This window comes from Salminus brasiliensis, chromosome 2, assembly GCF_030463535.1.
Source record: "Salminus brasiliensis chromosome 2, fSalBra1.hap2, whole genome shotgun sequence".
NCBI lineage: Eukaryota > Metazoa > Chordata > Actinopteri > Characiformes > Bryconidae > Salminus > Salminus brasiliensis.
This window is the reverse complement of record NC_132879.1, coordinates 7932054-7953629: the sequence shown is the minus strand read 5'-3', so window position 1 is coordinate 7953629 and position 21576 is coordinate 7932054. Positions and strand designations below refer to the sequence as shown.

The 21576-nt window shown below is 43.6% G+C and overlaps 1 protein-coding gene across 2 annotated transcripts in view; it reads right to left on the bottom strand.

Annotated features, from left to right (window-relative positions):
• Positions 1–21576, bottom strand: part of trappc9 (trafficking protein particle complex subunit 9) — a 316053-nt gene that overhangs the window by 238314 nt on the left and 56163 nt on the right. For both annotated transcript variants that reach the window (XM_072674281.1, XM_072674282.1), the window contains 2 exons: positions 20704–20830; positions 15542–15687 (listed from right to left, as the gene is read on the bottom strand). In XM_072674281.1, the coding sequence (XP_072530382.1) occupies positions 15542–15687; positions 20704–20830 (273 nt within the window). The remainder of the gene's footprint in view (positions 1–15541; positions 15688–20703; positions 20831–21576) is intronic.

Here is a 21576-nt window from a genome sequence, read left to right as displayed (position 1 = left end):
AATCTGGGCTAAAGTTGTGCTAAATTATTCTCACACACAACCTGACCCACTTCATTTTCTTTAAAAGAACAGTTTGGGGGGGGGGGGGGGGTACAGAACAATTAGACATGTAGTAAGCATCCATGCTAGCCACTTTAGTCCATGTTCATAGATAACGGAGAGTCATTTACTGTTTAACCAAAAAAAAAAAAAAAAAAAAAAAAAAACACACACATAATCAAGCATATTAGAGATTACTTACATGGTTTTAGAGTTTTTTTTGATAATTTAGGCGTACAGGTAGCACCATTATGTAATATGTGCATTGGCTTTTTTAGCCTTTTCAGCACATGTTTATAGATAACCGCTTGCTTATATGGTCGAAAAATCACATAAGCAAGTCTATAAGAGACTGATAACCAACTCCAACCAGTTAGAGAAGAGTGTGTGCTGATTTAGGTGGGTAATTAGTTTAGGGGGTTATGCCTCCATTAGTTGTTACCTACATCAGTCTTGTAGCTCCAGTGTAAAACTGAAGAAGCAAACTTCAGACATCTAACATGACTTGGCTGATTGACTAAATCTTGAGTAAGAAGAAATTCAGTAAATATCATTTTCACAGAACTAACACATTTTATTGCAATATGATCATAAATCATAAATAAATGGTAAGTATACTGTGGAAAGAATACTTTGAGCAGGGGTTGCCCAAACCTGATCAGCTAAGATTGGCACAGATGGCTAAAACAGTATGTATGAAATGTGCTCCATAAATGAACTTTTCATACATTATACAGTTGAAAACTATTACATACAGACGTACAGTAGAGTCTGCATCTCAGTCACGATACAGAGAGGCTAAAACTCAGGCAGAGTCTCTGCAAACCCAGAAGAAAAAGAAGCTTTCATTCAGTTTGAGCCCCAAGACTGAAAAATAGCTAAAGCTCAGGACCTTCTCTGTCAGGCACTGCACCTGTCACTGCTGCCGGAGACAAGTGTGAGAGTGTGAGAGCTGAAGTTCAGTCTCAGCAGGCGCTCTGCTGCCTACTGCTGAAAAAAACGCCTAACAACTCGTCTATCAGTCTCTCTTTCTTTCTTTTCCCCGCTCTCTCTCTCTCTCTCTCTCTCTGAAACACACACCTCCAACCAAAACCAAGACCTTATATTTGACAAAAATCTTGATCCAATTTTAACCTGAATAAAACTTTAACCCTAATACTAACCATAATCACTTATTCTAATCCTAAATGAAACCTAAATATAATCTTAACTAAAACATCAACCCTAATCCCTAAATTACTCAACGATTAAATCAAATTCTAATTTAAACTAAAAACTTCAATTTAATCCTAACTCCAACTAAACCAATAACCCTAATCCCAACTCAAACTAAACCATTAACCCTAATCCCAACTCCAACTAAACCATTAACCCTAATCCTAACTCCAACTAAACCATTAACCCTAATCCTAACTCCAACTAAACCATTAACCCTAATCCTAACTCTAACTAAACCATTAACCCTAATCCTAACTCCAACTAAACCAATAACCCTAATCCTAACTCCAACTAAACCAATAACCCCAATCCTAACTCTAACTAAACCATTAACATTAATCCTAACTCAAAATAAAACCTTAAATCTAATCCTAACTAACTCGAATCTTAACCGCAGCCAAAGGCAAATAACCCTAACTAAATATTACTTTTAACCTCATTAAAACCTTAATCTTAACCCTAATCATGAATGCAACCCTTATCCTAATCCTAGCTCTGAATAACACCGGAAGCCTAATCCTAACTCAAATGTAAATCTGAACTGCAACCAAACACAAATTCTAACCCTAACTGAAACTCCTGACCCTTTTTAAACCCTAATCCTAACACCTACAAAAACTTTCAATTGAATCCTAACTCAAACTAAAACCCTAAATCTAATCACAACTCCAGCTAGAACCTTAACCCTAATCACAACTCCAGCTAGAACCTTAACCCTAATCACAACTCCAGCTAGAACCTTAACCCTAATCATAAATCTAACTCCAGCTATATTCTAACCCTAATCCTAATCCTAACCCCAACTAAAACCCTAATCTTAATCTCAACCACATGCTAATTTTAACCATACCTTAATCTTATTCCTAAACCTGACCAATCCCCAATCCTAATCCCACCACCAAAACCTTAACGCTCATCTTAATCCTAACTAAAATCTCAATCCCTTATAAAATAATCTTCTCTAGTCCTCAAATCTTAGTCAAATCCCTAAACCCAACCCTACAAGATTAAAACTCAGAAACCAGACTCTTTAAACCAGAGCAGATGAGAGTGGCTGGTACGAGGCGCGAGAGCAGAACTATTACCTCTGACAGCGTGGCTGTGTTCCGCTGAGCTCTACACTGATTGCAGCATAAAAAGTAAGTCAGAACTATCAGCCAAGTTTGGAGAACAGAGTCTGATCACAGGGGGAGATTAAATGGCTGCCCTGTCTGTGTGATTAATAAGGGTGTGTTGTTTAAAGTGTGATGGGGATTATGTGAGGGGTTCAGAGCTTTAAGAACGCACTCGGGGCTTTGCTAATCCTGACCACGGGGTAAACGCTCTGCTCCGAGCTTCTGAGGCTCGCAAATAAGGAAGAAAACTCCTCCAGGGGTTTACATCAATTATTCTGACCTGAAGCGAGCCGCGCTGGCCACGGGCCTTTCTCCATAATCAGGTGGAACGATGAGCTCTCAGGGGTTCGCTCCTCACTCTAAGTGATGCTTCCTGACAGACAGGCACCGAACAGCAGCTCAGCGGGAGAATCCCAACGGGTTAATAAACACACAGCCTGAACTTGCACGTCTCCTCTCTGGCAGCGTACAGGAGACGATGAACCGAACAGTCACTTACACATACACTCATGCACAAGACATTTAAGACTTTAAAGCCTTTATGCTGATTAAGTACCTACCTAACAACCACACACTGGACCTTTTACATAGATGATGACCGCTCGGATGAAGCAACAGTCATGCAAAAGACATAGGACACCCCATAAAAGCCAATGGCTTTTTAGAACATGGTCAGAGAGAATTCTGGAGGAGACGGTCCAAAGAGCTCTCTGAGACCTTCAGAAAGAATGGTTCTTGGACATGGCCAGGTCAGGACGTCCTAGCAAGTTCAGCCCAGGAGCAGACCGCAGGACGTGTAAAGAAGTGTCCAATAACCCTAAAATGTCACCACAGGACCTACATCTCCCAAATGGCTCTAGAGTAACTAAAGACATCCTGTCCGGTCTGAACCAACAAAGGGGATACTGTCTCAGAAATGTATGATAATGGCTACAGGAGCAATGTGTAGCAACAGACAGTGCAGCACCCCCTGCTACCTACTGGGCTACATAGCCGCAGACCCATCAGAGAGCCCATGCAAACCCCTTAAGACCACCGCTGACAGCACCTACAGTGGAAGTCGGAACTGAACCATGGAGTGATGGACAAAGACCATGAAGGTGGCTTGGTCTGACGAACCCTGTTTTTTATTCCTTTCACGTGGACAGTCAGGCACATTGGCGTTTACCTGAAGACGGGATGGCACTAGAGCTGGGCAATATGATGATACATAAATCGTTTATAGAGAAAACAAAAGTCTAAATATCATGATATAATTGGACCAGGATAAGAAAACGAGCCACTGTGGAAAGAAAATGAGCCAGAGGAGAGAGTGTGGCCAGCGTTCTGTTGGAAACCCTGGGTTTGGACATGACATGACAGGACAGATGACATAGATGGCATGACCATTTATTTGAAATGTGGTACCTACCTAAATTACTGTTGGGCACCAGGTACACTCCTTCAAGACAACGCAATGGCAGTAACATCTTTCAGCAGGATAATGAGTTCTGCCACACTTCACACGTTGCTTGGGAACACTTTGAGGAACATAATGAAGAGGTCAAGGTGTTTTATTGGTACCGAATTCCCCAGTTCACAATCCGATTAAGCATCTGTGGGATGTGCTGGAACAGCAAGGCCGTTTTGCGGTGGTTTTCACTTGACAGTCTACAGGTCGTAAAAGGATCTACTGGAATGTCTTAGTGCCACATAGCACAGGACATCTTTAGAGGGTTTGTAAAGTCCATGATTTGCCAGGTGCTTAACATCTGGACTCCAGTTGCCGCTGATGTAAATGTGCCCAATAACCCTGGACTTTTCTATAGGATTACCCGGAAGAGCTGTTTGTGTGAAAGCAAATGTCTTGATCAGTTGTACTGGACAATACCCAGACAATACCCTGAATGCCACCTAGTACACGGTCCAGGTGCTGTCCGAGCAAGCTGCTTCTCCTCCTATACGCACTTCCTGTAGTGAGAACGCATCTGACCAGAATTTTCATCTCCTTAAAATTAGTATTAGCGACTAAACGTTCATTTCAGTCAGGTCCTACCACCCACACACACACACACACACACACACACACACACACACACACCTTAAGTGGAAAGTGTTGGATTTAAATGCATTCTCTTTGTGTGATGTCGATGCTCAGTGCCGCTCTTCAAAAGGCAGAGTTCAGGGGTGTTCCTTTGCCTAGGTAGGAGGCTTTAGTGGTGTTTGATGCTTCTTAAGAGGGAAAGATAAAAATGCCCCAAATGGTTTTCTACAATAAAGCATCTGCTGGGAACACCTGCACAGTTTTTCTGCCTGTTCTGCTGCCCTTCTTAAACTGTGCAAGCAGTGAGTGCATTTACGTGCACTTCATATCCCAATAACAGCATAAAATCCAGGTCTGCAATTCCACTTTGCAACCAGCCAACAACCTCACGAACAGAACTGCGGAAGAACGGGATGCAAACTTCGTGCTGCAGGGTTTTGTTTTTTATTTTACCCATCGCACCACAATATGAACATGATGAAGAATATTTAAATCCTGCAGTGTTTTGTCGCTGTCTCGGGGGTGCAGTGTTAAACGCTGTTTGCTTATTTCCAGTACCATGGTTTGTTTTCATGTATGCACAAACCGAGAAATCCAAGAATACTCCAGTTAAGATGCATGCACCGAGAAATCCAATTAGATATAATCCAGCTCTCTTTATCAGATTATATAATCGGATCTAGACCTTCCTCCATACTCCGAAATCAGAGTATGCTGTTAACAAGACCCCTTAAATAATCAAATGACTACAGAATAATCAAATTACTGAATTTAATGAATGTAAACGCACTGAGAATAGATGGAAAGATTTGCCAAACATGCACTCCTCAGCTCTGGTCTCCTTAGATGCTCCGTCTGATCTAGGGTGTACTCGAACACTCCTCGTAAAGTTAACCATCTGAATGTACCACAAGGACGCGGTGTTCAAACAGCGAGACGCTGATGTGAGTCCATTTGTGGTTGGGTGGGTGGTGCCTACCCTCTGGGTCAGTCTCTTCCCACTGTTATCCCCCATATTTTGCTGCGCTCCTCGTACCCCCTTTGTTTTTCCTTCCTTTCTGTTTTCTGTTTTCCAACTGTTTCAACCCAGTACTGCCAGACCTAGCTCTCCACTACCCTGCTGCTCTCTGCAATGCTGTCCTGCACTGGAGATTCACACTGATTCATTCTCGCCTCACTGCATTGACGGTTTACATGCCTTGACTTTTACCTTTCACTCACTTCTGCTATCCGGTGTCGACCAGAGGAAGATGGGCTCCCTTTTTGATTCTGGGTTACTTCCAAGGTTTCTTTCTTCTTATCGATCTGAGGAAGTTTTTCCTTGCCACTGTTGCCCTTGGCTTGCTCAAAGGAGGCTCAAACCCAAAACCCATCTCTGTAAAGTTGCTGTGTGACAACACTTGTAAAAAGCAATACAGAAATAAATGATAACTGAATTCAATTAAAGCACAAGTACGAAACTCCTACTCGTGATATCTAAACAGTTATAATTCAAATTTCAGTAAAGACATTATTCTTCTCACATGGATTTGGTGACACGGGCAAAAACATCAGAAAATAGACAAACATCTGGAGGAATAATGGCTCAAACTCAGCCAAAAAAGCAGAGGCACTAGAAGCACAGATATTACGCAGTGTTTTTATGTCACCATGTAAAAAAATGAAACTAAACTGTCCTGTTACCTCCTGAGACAGTTCCTCCCTGCTGTGGGCTGAAAAAATGCCTCTTAAGGTGGCTTAGAAGACGCCAGAGCCTGTTCTGCTAGAACACAGTGGTTAAAACATAGGATCGGGACTGTATCAGGCTTAAAATAGCTTAAACCTGAGGATTTAAAATATGCCTGCTTGGGCCCTGATTACAATCCACTGGACTGCATCGGAACATGCCTGAAAGCAGCTGTACTAACATCAAATACAGCATAAAATTACAATGCGTGAGCATAACAGCACCAGAACAGGTGTACGGAAATCAGTGAGGGTATTTCAACGGTGACTGTGCACGTTAAATATCATAACACGCCCTAACACTAAATATCAGCACACAGTGGTCTATTTTGGAGACATTTCTGCAAGCCAGACGGCAGGCCCTCTCAGCCCTGAGCCATACACAATATTCTCCCCAGCCAACAGACAAATACAATCATTTACTGGACGCAAGAACAAATATTAACTGCTTCTGTCCACCACTGCCACCAGAGTGTGTATATATGTGTGTGTGTGTGTGTGTGTGTGTGCACAAGCATGTGTGTGTGAATGCTTGCCTTGCTAAAACAGGCATTCCTCCTATTTTCATCAGGCCAGACTCAAATGGACGGCAGCAGAACTTGGCAGTCCTTAAAGGCGGCCTCTGAGCAATTACAGAAAAAGCCATCTCCCCTCAGAGAAAACACTTCTGTTCTACTGCGAACATCAATCCTGTTTATGGAACATGACAGAGGGAGAAAACAGAGGCCGCATGCAGAATATAAAAGCACAGGAACCATTCCCCTCAGTCTGCAGCAGCGCCGGGATCACACGGATGTAGGGGGTGGGCGGCTAACTCTGATTTCTCATCAAAAAGAGCAAAGAGGGGGAGGAACAGAAGGTGGAGAAAAAGAGAGAAAGGGAGAGGGAGAGGGAATGAAAAAAACAATGAGAAAGAGCAAAAAGGCATAGAGATAGAGAGGGTGAAACAAGAGAACGACTGAAAAAGAGAGATTGAGAGAAAATAAGAGAGCAAGAGAAGCTGAGAGGTTAGTGCTGCAGGGGCAAAGTTGCCTCCTGTGGAGATAAAGAGAATGAGGGCAACAGAGAGAGAATGAGTAAGTGAGTGAGTGAGTGAGTGAGAGAGTAGTGCCAGCTCAGCCTTATTCCAGCCAAGAAATGTCTGAGCATGACAATTAGAGAAGATGACATTAAGATTCTAAAAGGAGACACCAGGAGAACATTCTTAAAGGAGCAACAACAACAACCTGTTATCTCCGAAATGTCGACTTTACAGGAGAAGGAATAAGCTCTCTCAACTCTCAATGCAATTTCTATTGGTCCTTTCGTCATGCAATGTTGGCATAATGTAAAGAACTACTGCCAGATTCACAATATGTCAGAAACTGACAAAAAAACCCTGACCCTCACGCTTTCATCACTGTCCCCCAAAATCTTGAATCTCCATGTTTTGTTGTTTTTTTTTTTTTTGAGTGCATTCAGCCAGGTGTTCATGATCATGATCACCACCCCACCTCATCCTCAACTCCCCAACTCATCCCAAATATAATGGACAGAGCACAATCATCATTCCAGAGATCCATGCTGTGGGCCTTTATACCCTTCTATTATATATATATATATATATTCCCAACCCTAGTCCTGGAGGATTTCCTGGGCTGCATATTGTAGCGGTTTCCTGTTCTAATACATGTTACGGCCAGCTGGTTTACTTAAACCGCTACAGAGGAAACACATCAGGTTCAATTTTAACACGAATATAATTTAATATAAATATAAAGTCAGAGGAATCCTATGAGGAAACACAAAAAACAAGAAAAGTAGACATACGGATCAAGGTTAGCGTACCTAACAAACAAAGGAAAGGGTCCAAAGGGCGAGAGTAGGGCTGGGCGATATGGTAAAAATACTATATCACGATATTTAAAGACTTGTTTTGCGATACACAATATTCATCATAATACATGCAAATCACAGACTAAAAACATCAGTAACCACAGATTCTCATTAACCACTATTGAAATGTGTGTGTGTGTTGTCATGGGCCTGATTGTAACTGCCTTTTATCCTCAGGACAAAGCGTAATGACAACGACCAGGAAAGACAAGCCATGAATGCTAGCTGGCAAAGAGCGAGATGACGAAAGTGATATTCCCTGATATTCTCTCTAATTGTAAACTGTGACACTTCCCTGTCTCTATTAAAACAAACCTACTGTATTATAAAGCATGCATCCTCTCCCATACTGAATACAGTGATTTTTATTTAACATCTGCTGCACTTCATCTAATTAAACCAGTCCAATCACACTGTTTGTAATGAAACGTGTAGCTGATCAGTGTTTCTCAGCACCAACAGTATCCTCTATATGCCTAGAAAAGCATATTATCACGATAACAACATTTATTTTGGTACGATAAAATATCGTCATATTGCGCAGCTCTAGGCGAGAGAGAGAGAGAATCTGAAGGAGAGCCTTATATCCTCTCCCAGGTATCCTCAATCAGTAGTGTCACCCAAGCAGCACCCTGCCCGAACCACACTACCCTGCCCCCGCAGGTCAGGCAGAGTGCCAACACACAGGTTCATAACATACACCACCTTCTGCTGGTCGGACTGGTAGGTGGCAGCTGGTCTGACGCAGGTAGAGGGAACCTCAGCGGGCAATCTTCCAGCAGGTTGGGCTGGGTGGCCATTTACTCGGACAAGGTAAAAAGAGAGAGTTAGTACTGAGAGGATTTTGTGGAGAGCAGAGAATGTTGAGCAGTATCAGAGTGTGTCTGACGACTCCGGCAGGTCTGACTATAACAGCTTAATTAAAAGGCGAGAGCCAGAAGGTAACACGGACACGGGACCTCCCTGAAACGCTAGCGTCCTTCTGCTCCACCGTCCACAAACCTGAGTGATCATGTGTAAGCAGCGAGACGACAGCTCCAGCATCTCAGTGTGCTACAATTCCCTGGGTCCGCGAACCCCTGGACCTGCAGCCCTTATCTAAGGGGAAATATTAATTAGCAAGGGCTAAACTAAACAGATGATTTTTCAGCCTAGATTTAAAGATTGAGACTGTGTCTAAGTCCCGAACATTATCTGGAAGGTTATTCCAGAGTTGGGGGCTTTATAAGAAAAGGCTCTTCCCCCTGCTGAGGTTCACTTGATTTCTGGTTAACCAGTCAACTAACCATTTAAGCATCCAATTGTTTATTTCTTGTGTGCGTGTGTGTGTGTGTGTGTGTGTTGTCATGGGCCTGATTGTAACTGCCTTTTATCCTCAGGACAAAGCGTAATGACAACGACCAGGAAAGACAAGCCATGAATGCTAGCTGGCAAAGAGCGAGATGACGAAAGTGATATTCCCTGATATTCTCTCTAATTGTAAACTGTGACACTTCCCTGTCTCTATTAAAACAAACCTACTCTATTATAAAGCATGCAGAACTGTGACGGAATACAGCAGAGACACTTCATTTTCACAGAGGTCAAGATGTTTCCGGGGGTCTTGCTGCACTGCAGGAAGTAACTTCTAGCACTTTATTCTGTGTGCCAAGAACGGGCCATGACAGCTAATTTCTCTGGCTGTGATGACCGAGCCGAGACAGAGCCAACAGAAGCATTCAGTAGAGTCAGGACAGGTTGACCACACTGGAAAGGGTCATACCCGCATACAACAGATATCCCTGCTGAAAAATCCAGCTCAAGACTAGCTTTTGCTGGTAGCTGCTGCCGTATGGGCTAAGCTATGGTCTTGCTGGTTGAACACAGTGGTCATGCCGATCATCAGCTTAGTCAGGGTGGTCTTGCTTGTAGATCAACTAAACCCTCAAACAAAGAAATAATATATATAATAATGCTCAACATGGCATCTGTTTGGGTTAAGAGCGGTTAAGCGAACTAAGAGACTGCCATTATATGACTGCCATCAGCAGCCAGAGCCTGAGAGAGCACAATTGGGTGGGTAGACAGGTCTCATTCCCAACATCACCCCAGTGTGATTCTGGCTGGCATGGGCGTCCGCTAACCAATGCATCAAAGCTAGGTACCAGGCACTTTCCTCTGAGCAAGTTGGTTGCCTGATGGTATTGCATAGCCAATAAGAGGGAGATTCAATCAATATAGGAGTGAATTCTGGGACTTTTATAGACAAACCAGTAATTAAACACAATCATCATGGAATAAAGCGATTTTGTAAATTACATAACACATTCATATAGTCTTCTCTCTCTACAGGAACCCTTAAGAGAAGCTGTTCCCTTTTAAACAACAAAAGAACAAACCCTGAGGAACCACCACGGAACCGTCCCAGCACACCTGTGGTGCTCCACACGTTACCTAAGACACACACATGCATTTCTCTCAGCCATTCAGCGAGCGTGCCTCAATCCACCCGGGCTCAAACCTTACATTTCAGGAAACCACTTTGTGAAGACACACACACACACACACACACACACACACACAGTTATCAGGTGAGTGGTCTCTCTGAGGAGATGAGGAGAAAAGTTCAGCTTATACAGCATCAAGCAAATGACCCTGAAACCCCCCAGAGCCAACTTAAACAGAAAAGTAAAGATAGAGAAAGAGAGAGAGAGAGAGAAAAAAGAGAGAGAGAGAGAGAGAGAGAGAGAGAGAGAGAGAGAGAGAGAGAGAGAGAGAGAGAAAAAGAGAGAGAGAGAGAGAGAGAGAGAGAGAGAGAAAGATAGAGAGGGGGGATCATAGAGTGTGCAGAGTGAGAGAGGGGGGTGAAGCAGTGGAGAGAGAGCGAGAAAGAGAGGGTAGAAAGCGAGAGTGAGAGAGAGAGAGAGAGAGAATGGGAGAGAGAGAGAGAGAGAGAGAGGTAAAAGGTCAGATAAGTGTTGTATACAATAGAACTCAACATGCAGTACACACATTCACACACACACACAGTTGTTAAGCTGACGGGCTGAGAAACACACACGTGCCAGAGTGTGTATGTAAAATACATTGTGTGTGTGTCTCCCTTTGATACAGGTTTTCTCCCCAGAGACATCTGGTGTGTGTGTGACTCAGCTCTGCTCTCTGGCAACTAAAACAGCCAGAATGCAGGAAAAACATGAACACCCACCGTTCAACAGAGGACTATAAAGACAACACTCACCTGACACTTTTTAATAAACACCTACTCTGTACTTTCACTCACCTGCCTATTAGAACCCCCACCTTGTACTTTATTAAAAAACACCAGCCTTGTACTTCCACTCAATGGCCACTTTATTAGAAACACCAGCCTTGTACTTCCACTCACTGGCCACTTTACTAGAAACACCTACCTTTTACTTCCACTCGCTGACCACTTTATTATAAACCCACTACCTTTTATTTCCATTCACTGGCCACTTTATTAGAAACACCAGCCTGGTACTTCCACTCACTGGCCACTTTATTAGAAACACCAGCCTGGTACTTCCACTCACTGGCCACTTTATTAGAAACACCAGCCTTGTACTTCCACTCACTGGCCACTTTATTAGAAACACTTACCTTGTACGTCCACTCACTGGCCACTTTATTAGAAACACCAGCCTGGTACTTCCACTCACTGGCCACTTTATTAGAAACACCAGCCTTGTACTTCCACTCACTGGCCACTTTATTAGAAACACTTACCTTGTACTTGCACTCACTGGCCACTTTATTAGAAACGCCAGCCTTGTACTTCCACTCACTGGCCACTTTATTAGAAACTGGTACTGGTACTGGTGTTCAGTGTCCTCCTGTCTGTTAAGAAAATGAATGGTCCTCTTCTGCAGGGCTGCAGTACCCAGGTTGGGGGACGGTGGCTTTAGCGGTCCACACACTGCGCTCTGGCAGAGCAGAGCAAAGCTACAGCATGAATAACTGAAATGATTAAAAGCGCGACACCCATGCAGGGCCTGCGTTCACTCCGCCGTGCCGTGGGGGCTGCAGACAGGACAGTGGGCATTTGTGCTGTGTGTGTGTGTGTGTTTTGGGGTAAATTGGAGCAGTGCATCAGACATGGCTGACACTGTGTCACTTTTCTCCTCACTTTGATGATTTAAACATGAAGGATCTCAGTAATCGCTGCTGGTGGAAAAAACACAGAGCTCTGAATCAGGAGGAAGAGCCAAGAAGTGCAAAAAACAAATAACTACAAACAGAAAACATCATCACGCCCACAACTCAAACACCTCGCCATCATCCTGAGGCATAAACACACCAGAGGAGAACGTTAGTCCCCTACATTAGTCTGGAAGCACACAACACACAACCTGTGAACTTAAAGTGCCTGAATCCTGGAAACCTGACCGTTCCTCACATCTTAATAATCTGTGGAGACCATCTGAACAGCTTCTGCTAATTTAATTTGTACTGAAAGCTATGAGTCCCCATGGATTTGGTGGGCAGTGAGCTTTAGGTTCCACACAAGCATCTGGCCAGAGAATGTACACTACTACACTCGGTATGCAGTAGTACGAAAAGCAGGCTTAGCCTAAACAACAATAATCCGACACCTCTCTTTCCCAAGCCGTAGTGCTGAGCTTAGTACTATTCCTGAGCCAAGACATCCTTTCTTCTCAGTGGAAACCATTTAAACAGAGCTTCTGTTCATTTACTGCAAGCTGATAATGAAGGAGGATCCCAAAGGAGTACTGAGAGCGCTTTGTAAAGCTAGGTGCCCTCACAGCTTTGGTGGGTAGTGAGCCTTAGGTTCCACACAGATGTCTGGCCAGAGAACGCAGATCGTCACACTCGTCACTCACTATACAGAATTCAGGACAGCAGGAAAATCACAAGCTCCACAAAGCTAAATTAAGAATTCCACCACGGACAGAGAACCACAGAAAACACCACCGACGCGTTCGCAACAGATCACTGCTGATCTTAGACCCGTCCTCTCTTCGCTTGGCAGCAGGAGCTTGGGATGAGCAAGCGAAGCTGGCAGCGGACCGCCGGGCAACTTTATTTCTTTCAAGAAGCCGCAGAAAGTTCATGCAGAACAGCCATCTGTCCTGAGCACACGGCTGCCAAACTGCAGCGCTCTCCAGATCTAAAAATACACGCCAAAATAAACACCACACTCGCTGCAAAATTAGAAGACAAAAAGTTCATCTGAGACGTGTAGTCCAAAACACACACACACACACACACACGCACGCACACACACACACACACAGATTTCAGCTGCAGTGTGAGGCTGGTGGAACTAGGTCAAACTGCCAAAATCATCTGAAAGATGCTTTGGTGATCTCAGACAGTTGAACCTACCATGTTCTACCACTCACTCAACAGTGGTTCCTAACCCTGGTCCTGGAGCAGGAACTGGAACCTCTGCCCGGCACCTTTGAGGTCACTTGTTCATTAGCAGATTCACCGGATCAGGCGTGTTGGGAGAAGGACCCTTAAGGACCACGGTTGGGAACCACTGATGTGAAGGTTCAATACCATCCAAGCCACAGCTGCTTAGGAAGATATATACACACACAACGATCAGCCATAACATTAACACCACATGCCTAATAGGGCACCACAATAAATATGACCATTCAAGACAAGAAGGTTTCCTGTTAAGGTGTCTAAGACCTAAAACCCTTTAAGTCCTGTAAGTTGTGAGGTGATGACTCCATGAGCCTTGGGTTCCCATGATCCTGTCGCCTGTCCTTCCTTGCAGCACTTTTGGTAGGTACTGATCACTGCATACCAGTACAAAAACACAAGACCTGTCTGATGTTTGGGAGATGTTCTGCCTGTAGACAAAGATAGTCAATGCTTCACTTCACCTGTCAGTGGTGCTAATGTTATGGCTGATTGGTGAACAGGTGGTCACAGTCCAGTCTTGATCCAGCAAGACTGTGTCGTCAGCAAGAAGGTGGCAGAGTGACGATTCAGTCCCAAATACAGGGAGCTGAGGGTGTCAAAATGTCCTCTACAATATACATAGAGTTCCTAACTGACCATTTCCTGCCACAGCATAACCTATAAACCTATAAATAAACCTATATAATCCTAAATAAACCTATAAAAACTATTTCACTGCAGGACAACGCATCCTTCTCCTGTTGCAAAAAGCACCACTGACTTCTTTGCTGCTCTGGGCATAAAATGAGAGGAAATCATGGTACAGCTGCAATCATCCCATTGACTGCGACCCTATTGTGAACTTGTGGAGCATGTTGAAACAGAAGGAGTCCAGCAGTATACCTACAAATACCAACTCAGTGAGGCAATGCTGGCATCCACAAATACATTACGGACAAGTTCAAAAAAGTTTGCAGTCTACTGTCTACAGCATACTGCTACCTGCCTCGGACCAGTTGTCCAATCTCCTTCACTAATTACATTAAAAGTTTACATGGACTCTGAGCATCATCATTAAGTTTAATATAATTACTATTACCACTACTGCTAAGCATACCTACAATTATAGACGTACACCCCAGCACAACACTGAACTTTTGTGTCGATAAGGTGCTTTTTTAATAGTTTTAATAGTTTATAAGTGGTTTTGACCAGAGTTTTGGTTTCTCCCAAGGTTTCTACCTTCAGTTTGAGGGAGTTTTTCTTGCTTCTTGGCTTGCTGACTTGGGATTATGTTTTTTTTTACATTCTCTTTTGTCTTATTTCTGGTTTTCTGTAAAGCTGGCAACAAGTGACCAGTCAGCTCTTGAAGGTCATGAGTTAAAAGCCAGAAACATGGTCAAGCGTAAGCATCTGAAAGATGGCAAGAGCCAAATTGTGATGGCTAGACAACTGGGTCAGAACATCTCCAAAACATCAGGCAGGTCTTGTGGGTTTTTTTCCTGGTATACAGTGGTCAGTACCTACCAAAGGCGCTCTAAGGATGGACAAGCAGTGAACCAGCGACAGCATCATGAGCACCCAAGACTCAGTAATGAGATCCATGGAGGCCCCACCCTTGGTGCCATACCACAGGACGCCTTCAGAGGTCTTGTGGAGTCCCTGCCTCGAATGCTCAGATCTGTTATGGCGGGGGAGGGACCTTTTCGGTAATAGGCAGGCGGTGTTAATGTTATGGCTGATCAATGTATATGATGAGTGCAGACTGTAAATCTGGCAGTAAGCTTTTTTTAAGATAACGATGGACACACATTGATTGTCCTGTGACCTGCCCCTGTCTACTGCTCCAGCAGTGAAGAGCGAGAGACATGTTTACCTGTTCGAGCATCAGTGTGTTTGGCAGTAGTTCGCTTGTGCCTTCTTCTCTTACAGTCTGAAGTGTACTGCTGGCTTCAAGCACAAATCGTCTTTTAGTACTTCATCACTAAAGCCTCCCAACGTCATCACTCACTATGCAACACTCGGACCGTGTCATTTACCACAGCAATGCTTTTAAGAAACTACAAACATAATGATGCCATCATCATTCAACACAGAAAAGAGGCCTTTGAATTAGGTGGTTTTAGAAGAAAGATGCTTTGAGAGAGGGAAAGCTTAGCTAACGCACCAATCTTCTTGGTGCGTTCGTCTCCTCTGCTGTGCATGGTGATGGGGGAGTAGATGAAAGGGCTCGCTGACGTCACACCCTGACCGGGAAGACCTTTCACTTTATGAGGCCGGAGACTCGCGGGCAGGTTCAGCAGAGACACAGACCTGGAAAGAGAAGAAGAACGGAAAAACCTCAATACTGCACATAGACACTTTGAGATTCTGGCCCATGCTGTCATGACTGCCTAACGGAATCCCTGCAGATTTTCCAGGAGCACTTTCTTGCTGCAAATATCATGTTCTACCACATCCCAAAGCTGTGGGAAGGCCACAGAAGAACACTGAGGAACACTAAACTCATTCATTGTCAAGTTTATGAAACCAGTTTGAGGCTGGAAGTAGCTGTTAGAAGATGTTAAACTGTGGTCATGAGGGATGCACACGGTCTGCAACAATGCTCACATAAAAACTGTGCCATTCAATCAATGACTGATGCTATGAATGTCTGAGGTGTTCCAAGAAAATGTCCCCCATTCAGTTCCATCACCTCCATCAATCTGGACTGTTCAAACAAGGCTGGTTGGCTGGTTGTGATTAGATTGCTGCTACTTAAACTTTTCTTAAATCTCTGTTTTAGCCCTCTTATATTCTAGATTTTTTAATTATTATTATTTTATATATTTATAATTGCTCTATGGGTCTAACTGGGCCCTTGAGATCTTAATTTCGCTCCACCCCATGTACCACATGTGATGCGAATGACAATAAAGTCTCATTGAATCCTCAAATCCTTGAATCCATTGTGGCCCAAATTCTGACCCTATCATCTTTGAGCCTTAGCAGAAATCCAGATTCATCAGACCAGGCTGCGTTTCTCCAGTCTTTAACTGTCCGGTGTTGGTGACCTGTGCCCATTGTAGCCTCGGCTTTCTGTTCTTGGCTGACGGAAGTGGAACCCGCCGTGGTCTTCTGCTGTTGAAGCCCATTCTCCTCAATGTTGTTCATTCTGAGAGGCTTTTCTGCTCACCACAGTTGTACAGAGTGGTTATCTGAGTTACTGTAGCCTTCCTGTCAGCTCTAACGAGTCAGACTATTCTCCACTGATCCTTTCTCATCAACAAGGTGTTTTAGGCTGCAGAACTGTCTGCCACTCACTTGATGTTTTTTTTTATTACACTATTCTGAGTACCGAAAATCTGAAGTGCTGAAACCCCCTAGGAGATCCTAGAAGTCCCAGGAAGTCCAAGAAATATGTTACAAAGCAGCAAAATCAAGTAAATTGTCAAAATATTTGTGGGCCTAACTGCATATCAATACTTTTGCAATATCATTCTTTAGCAAATTTGTGCAGATGTGCTTTGAGCAATAGAGTGCATCTGGACAGCATCTGTCTGGTAAAGATTTATGGAGAAAACTTCCAATAAGACACTTTTCAAACCCTCTTCCTTTTACTGCCAGTTCTGAAAGTACGTTTCGGATGAGAGGAGCGCTCTGTAAAATTATCGCTTTAAATGAACTCCTTAATCTCACAGTCCACAAGTGGCAGAACACTGACGCCACAGCAGAGCCGCCTGCCAGACAATGATTCCTTAAACAGTAAGAGAAGAGAAGAGAACTCATTAAAATTAATTTCACAAGCACACGCTCAATCAAACTGCCATGTAAAATCCACTCCTCCATTTCAGGGACGAAGCGAGGGGAGGATAGACACAGTGAACAGAGAGGGAGAGAGCATGGCCGAAGCAGCAGATTGGCGGACATCTGTCAACCTGCCCAAGTTCTGGAGACACAACCCTGTCCATTGGCTCTGTACTGGACGTGACTATACATTTAAACAAAGGGTTCTTCAAAGGGTCCTTAGTGAAGAACAGAAAAACAGATGAACATGTGGTCATCAGGAAATGCTAAAATCCAACACTTTACCCAAAAGAAACCGGGGAAATTGGTCAACTTGCTCAGGTTCAGGAGACATAATGTCTACTAGCACTGTACGGGATGGGAGTTCAGAGCTAAACCAAAGAAAATTATTCTTCAAGGGTCCCTTAGATGTTAAAATCCAACACTTTACCCCACAGAAAATTAAGCAATCAGTCAATTTGCTCAGGTTCTGGAGACACAATACTGCCTACTAATACTGTACATGAAGTGAATTCATACCTAAAGAAAATACAAGCGTTTTACAAGGGTTCTTTAGACCCTAAAATCCAACACTTCAGTTCAGGAGACAAAAGACGGTTCTTCAAGGGTTCCTTAAAGGCTAAAGTTCAACAACTTGGACTCACCAACAACTGGGACCCACAAAATCTGGAGGAAAGTTTAGAAGATGGAGGGAATTCTAAACCAAAGAAAATGGTTCTTCAGTGGTCCATTAGACCCTTAAATCCATCACTTTACCCCACAGAAACCGGAGCTTGCTCAAGTTCAGGAGACACAACACAGGCTTAAATTCTTCCTGGTTAAGGTGCTCTTGAAATGAAGGAAAAACTGTTGGAGGGTCCAATGATTCCTAAGCTTCAGCTTCCCTGAAGATTTTGATTTCTCTTACGATTTCCTGATACAGCAAGAGATAGTATACGGTAACCACCACATGCTGAAGGTTTCCACTGCCAGAAGAAGCAGATACTTCAGGATGCTGCTGCTGTGTTTAGCTGTGTAACATATTTTAGTAGATGTCAACAGATAGCAGTGAGTCATACACTGGCAGAAACCACCGAATCAAATCTATTAAAGATTACTTAACACCTCCACACAGTTTGGGGAAAGTATGTGGTGATGTAGCCTAACTGGTGATGTATAGGCTTCCCTCACAAGCTACATGTGTCTAGGGTCTCCAGCCATTATTTCAAGCTTTCTATGAATCTACTTCATTTCAGAAATATTTCCAGCCCTAAGGCTCCAAGTGGTTCAGTGGTCTACTAAACAGCCACCGTGGCCCAGAGGTCGTGAGTCAGAATCCCGAACCATGCTGCTTTGCCATCGGCAGCCGGAGTCTCTCCCCTAATCACACCTTAGGCCAAGTTGGCAGGCACAGCCGTCTGTTAGTTGGTGTAGTGCACCCAGAGCCTTTCTCCACGAACGCCAACAGCAGTTCGAAAAGAGGCAACGGCTGGCTTTGCATGTATAGGAGAAGACGTGTGCCAAGTCAGTACCTTCCTAGGGTCGGAAGCATTGCTAGTGCTGGGGAAGTTAGGAATGGATGGATTCATAGGCAGATCCAAATTGGGAGAAAAGGTGTGTGGGGGGGGGGGGGGGCAATATGTCCAACCCTCCTTTCCAACAGCCAACAGTGCTTAAAGTTAAATAAAAGTACATTCCAAGCAATGGGGTCAGGCAGTGGTCGCTGAGGCTGAAGAGTCGAGTGAAGGTAATGCAGAGCGCCGATCAAGGCCAGAGAAACTGCTGAAACTCAAACGTGTGACCAAAGAGCCGCACACAGGTTATATTCTCTCCCCAGGTGTCCCTGTCACTGTATTGGCGATGTGGTTAACACTGCAGCCCTGTGGAGGAGTGATAAGCAGACCTCGCTCTGATTCGCTGTGCGGTAGTCCTGTTAAAGATACACCGGCTAATTTATTCATTTATTAAGCTTTTTAAAGGCCTGCTGTCAATCAAGCGACTTGTGAAGGGAAATGAAGGGATCTCGAGTCACCTTTACTCTCTGCAGAAATAAAATGCTCCAGATAAACTCAGTTTAAATTCCAGATCCAACACCACCATCCCTACTGCCATCCAGTCACTTCCACTTTCTCTTACTGCTCCATAAACTGTAAGATGTGTGTGTGTGTGGGGGGGGGGGCATCAGGACCAGGCTAGTTAAAAGTCCCAGAAAGGTAAAACTACATCCTGGGGCTAATCATTAGCTGATTAACGATTAGCTGAACAAAGACATGTGCCAGAGGCCAAGCAGATACACTATATGTCCAAATGTTTGTGGACACCCCTTTTAATGAATGCATACAGCTACGTCAGCTGCTGACACAAACATGCAAATGCACGCACAGAGCTTTTCTAGTCCCCTAAAAAGAAGTAATGCCAATAGAATAGGACTCCCTTAGCAGAAAAACATAACCTATTGACACCATGCCTAACAACAGGTGTGGGCTAGCAGGGTAATAAAGCCCCCAGCACTGAGCTCTAGAACCACATTTGTGCCACATTTGTGATCTAAAATTATTATTTTCTGTGTGTTCAAGAAAGGCAACCATCTCAGAGCTGATCTATTTACATTTAGGGCATGTAGCAGACGCTCTTATCCAGAGTGACTTTCAAAAATGCTTTGCTGTTTACTTAAGAAAAACCTCAGCTAGTTTAAATAGACTAATAATTCCAAGATCCTCTAAGTTTAGACTCTACTAAACACAAGTCAGTAAGGTGACCATAGTACTCTACTATTCACCCAAGTTCTCTCAGAAGAGGAGGGTCTTCAGTCTGGGTTTGAAGACAGTGAGTGACTCTGCCGTTTGGACACCCAGGGGAAGTTCATTCCACAACTTTGGTGCAATGCTTGTCTTCCGTGGATTTTGAGGGATGGCGGGTCGAGCCGGGCCGTACTTGAAGCTGGAAGGACTCTTGGTGAAGATTGGCTTTTGACCATTGCCATCAAGTATGGAGGGGCTGGTCCAGTCTTGGCTTTGTAGGCCAGAGTCCAGCAGTGGAGTGACATGGCTGAATTTAGGAACTTTGAAGATGACCCGTGCCGCTGCATTCTGGATAAGTTGCAGGAGCCTGATGGTGCGCAGTGCAGTAGTCAAGTCTTGAAGTGACGAGAGACTCATCAAGCACCTGGGCGACTCTCTAGAGGAGAAGGGTCGAATTCTCCTGATGTTGTACAGAAGACATCTGCATGATCTGCATATTTGTAGTTAACTGTGTTCTACTGTTCACCTGAGATCTAGAACTGAATGTTTAGTGTCATGCTTGCTCTGCTCTAGGACCAAGTTGCATTGCGTTGTAGAACTGTGGTGCTTGATATTTTGGTCTAGATTTGTTCTGCATGTCAGAGCCCTGCTTTTTGGTGTAGAGCTGGTGTCGCTTTGCTCTGTTCTAGAACACAGTCATGTTTTATTGCTCTAGAGCCGTGCCAGTTTTTAGTGTTCTTGTACTGTGTTGTGTTCTGTGCTCTAGAACCATGTTGTCTCTGGCTGTAGAGCAGCTCTGTTGGGTCCAGAGGATCCCACTCACCTGACAATGGGCAGTTTAGTGAATGGAACCGGGGGCAGTTTGAGTCCATCTGGAAGTGTGATGACGTTCATCCCTCCTGGACATTTGGACGTGTAGTTCTCCAGACTCTGCGTCACCTCCTTCTTTTCTGTGGACACAAAATAAAGCAAGAGTTTAGGTTCCACAGTTTGGTTTCTCCCATCTGGAACTCAATGGGTTTCACATCATGGCTCGGAGCTGTTCTTGTCGCATTGTGGGTTTGACCCTGGTTCGGCCTCTCAGACTGTTGTTTATATGGAGCTGCCTGCATTGCTGGTGGCTGCTTGTGTACTGATCTCTATCTGCTAAGGACGTTGAGTGATGAAAAGCTCTTAATAGAGCCACTCTGCACATTGTCTATGTCACACAAAAACCTTGTATCTCCTAAACAGCAATTTTACGAGAGAAGGAAAAATCTTCTGAATATTCAATGGAAGTCAATGTAAAAAGATTTAATTGCAAGTCATTTTACAGCATTTCTATTGGTTTATTCTTAATCAATGTAAACGGCAACTGACAGATTCACACTGTCCAAAACATTGTTAAAATACTTGTACTTTCTTTACATTGTTTAATGTAATAATACAATAATTACCTATTCAATATTGACTGGATGAATCACATGTGCATCACATTTTAACCAGGTGTGAAGTAGATTACAAATAGCTTGTAAAGAATTCTTATATTATTATTTTTAATTTCTGCTTATTTTTAACATTCAGAATCAACACATAAAGCCTCAGAAATGTAAATAAATAAACAAATAAATAGATAAATTCATTTGGTTCTTAAAGGGTCTGCATTTTTTTATATATAATTATAATTTTACTATATCATTTTTCATAAGTCTTGTGC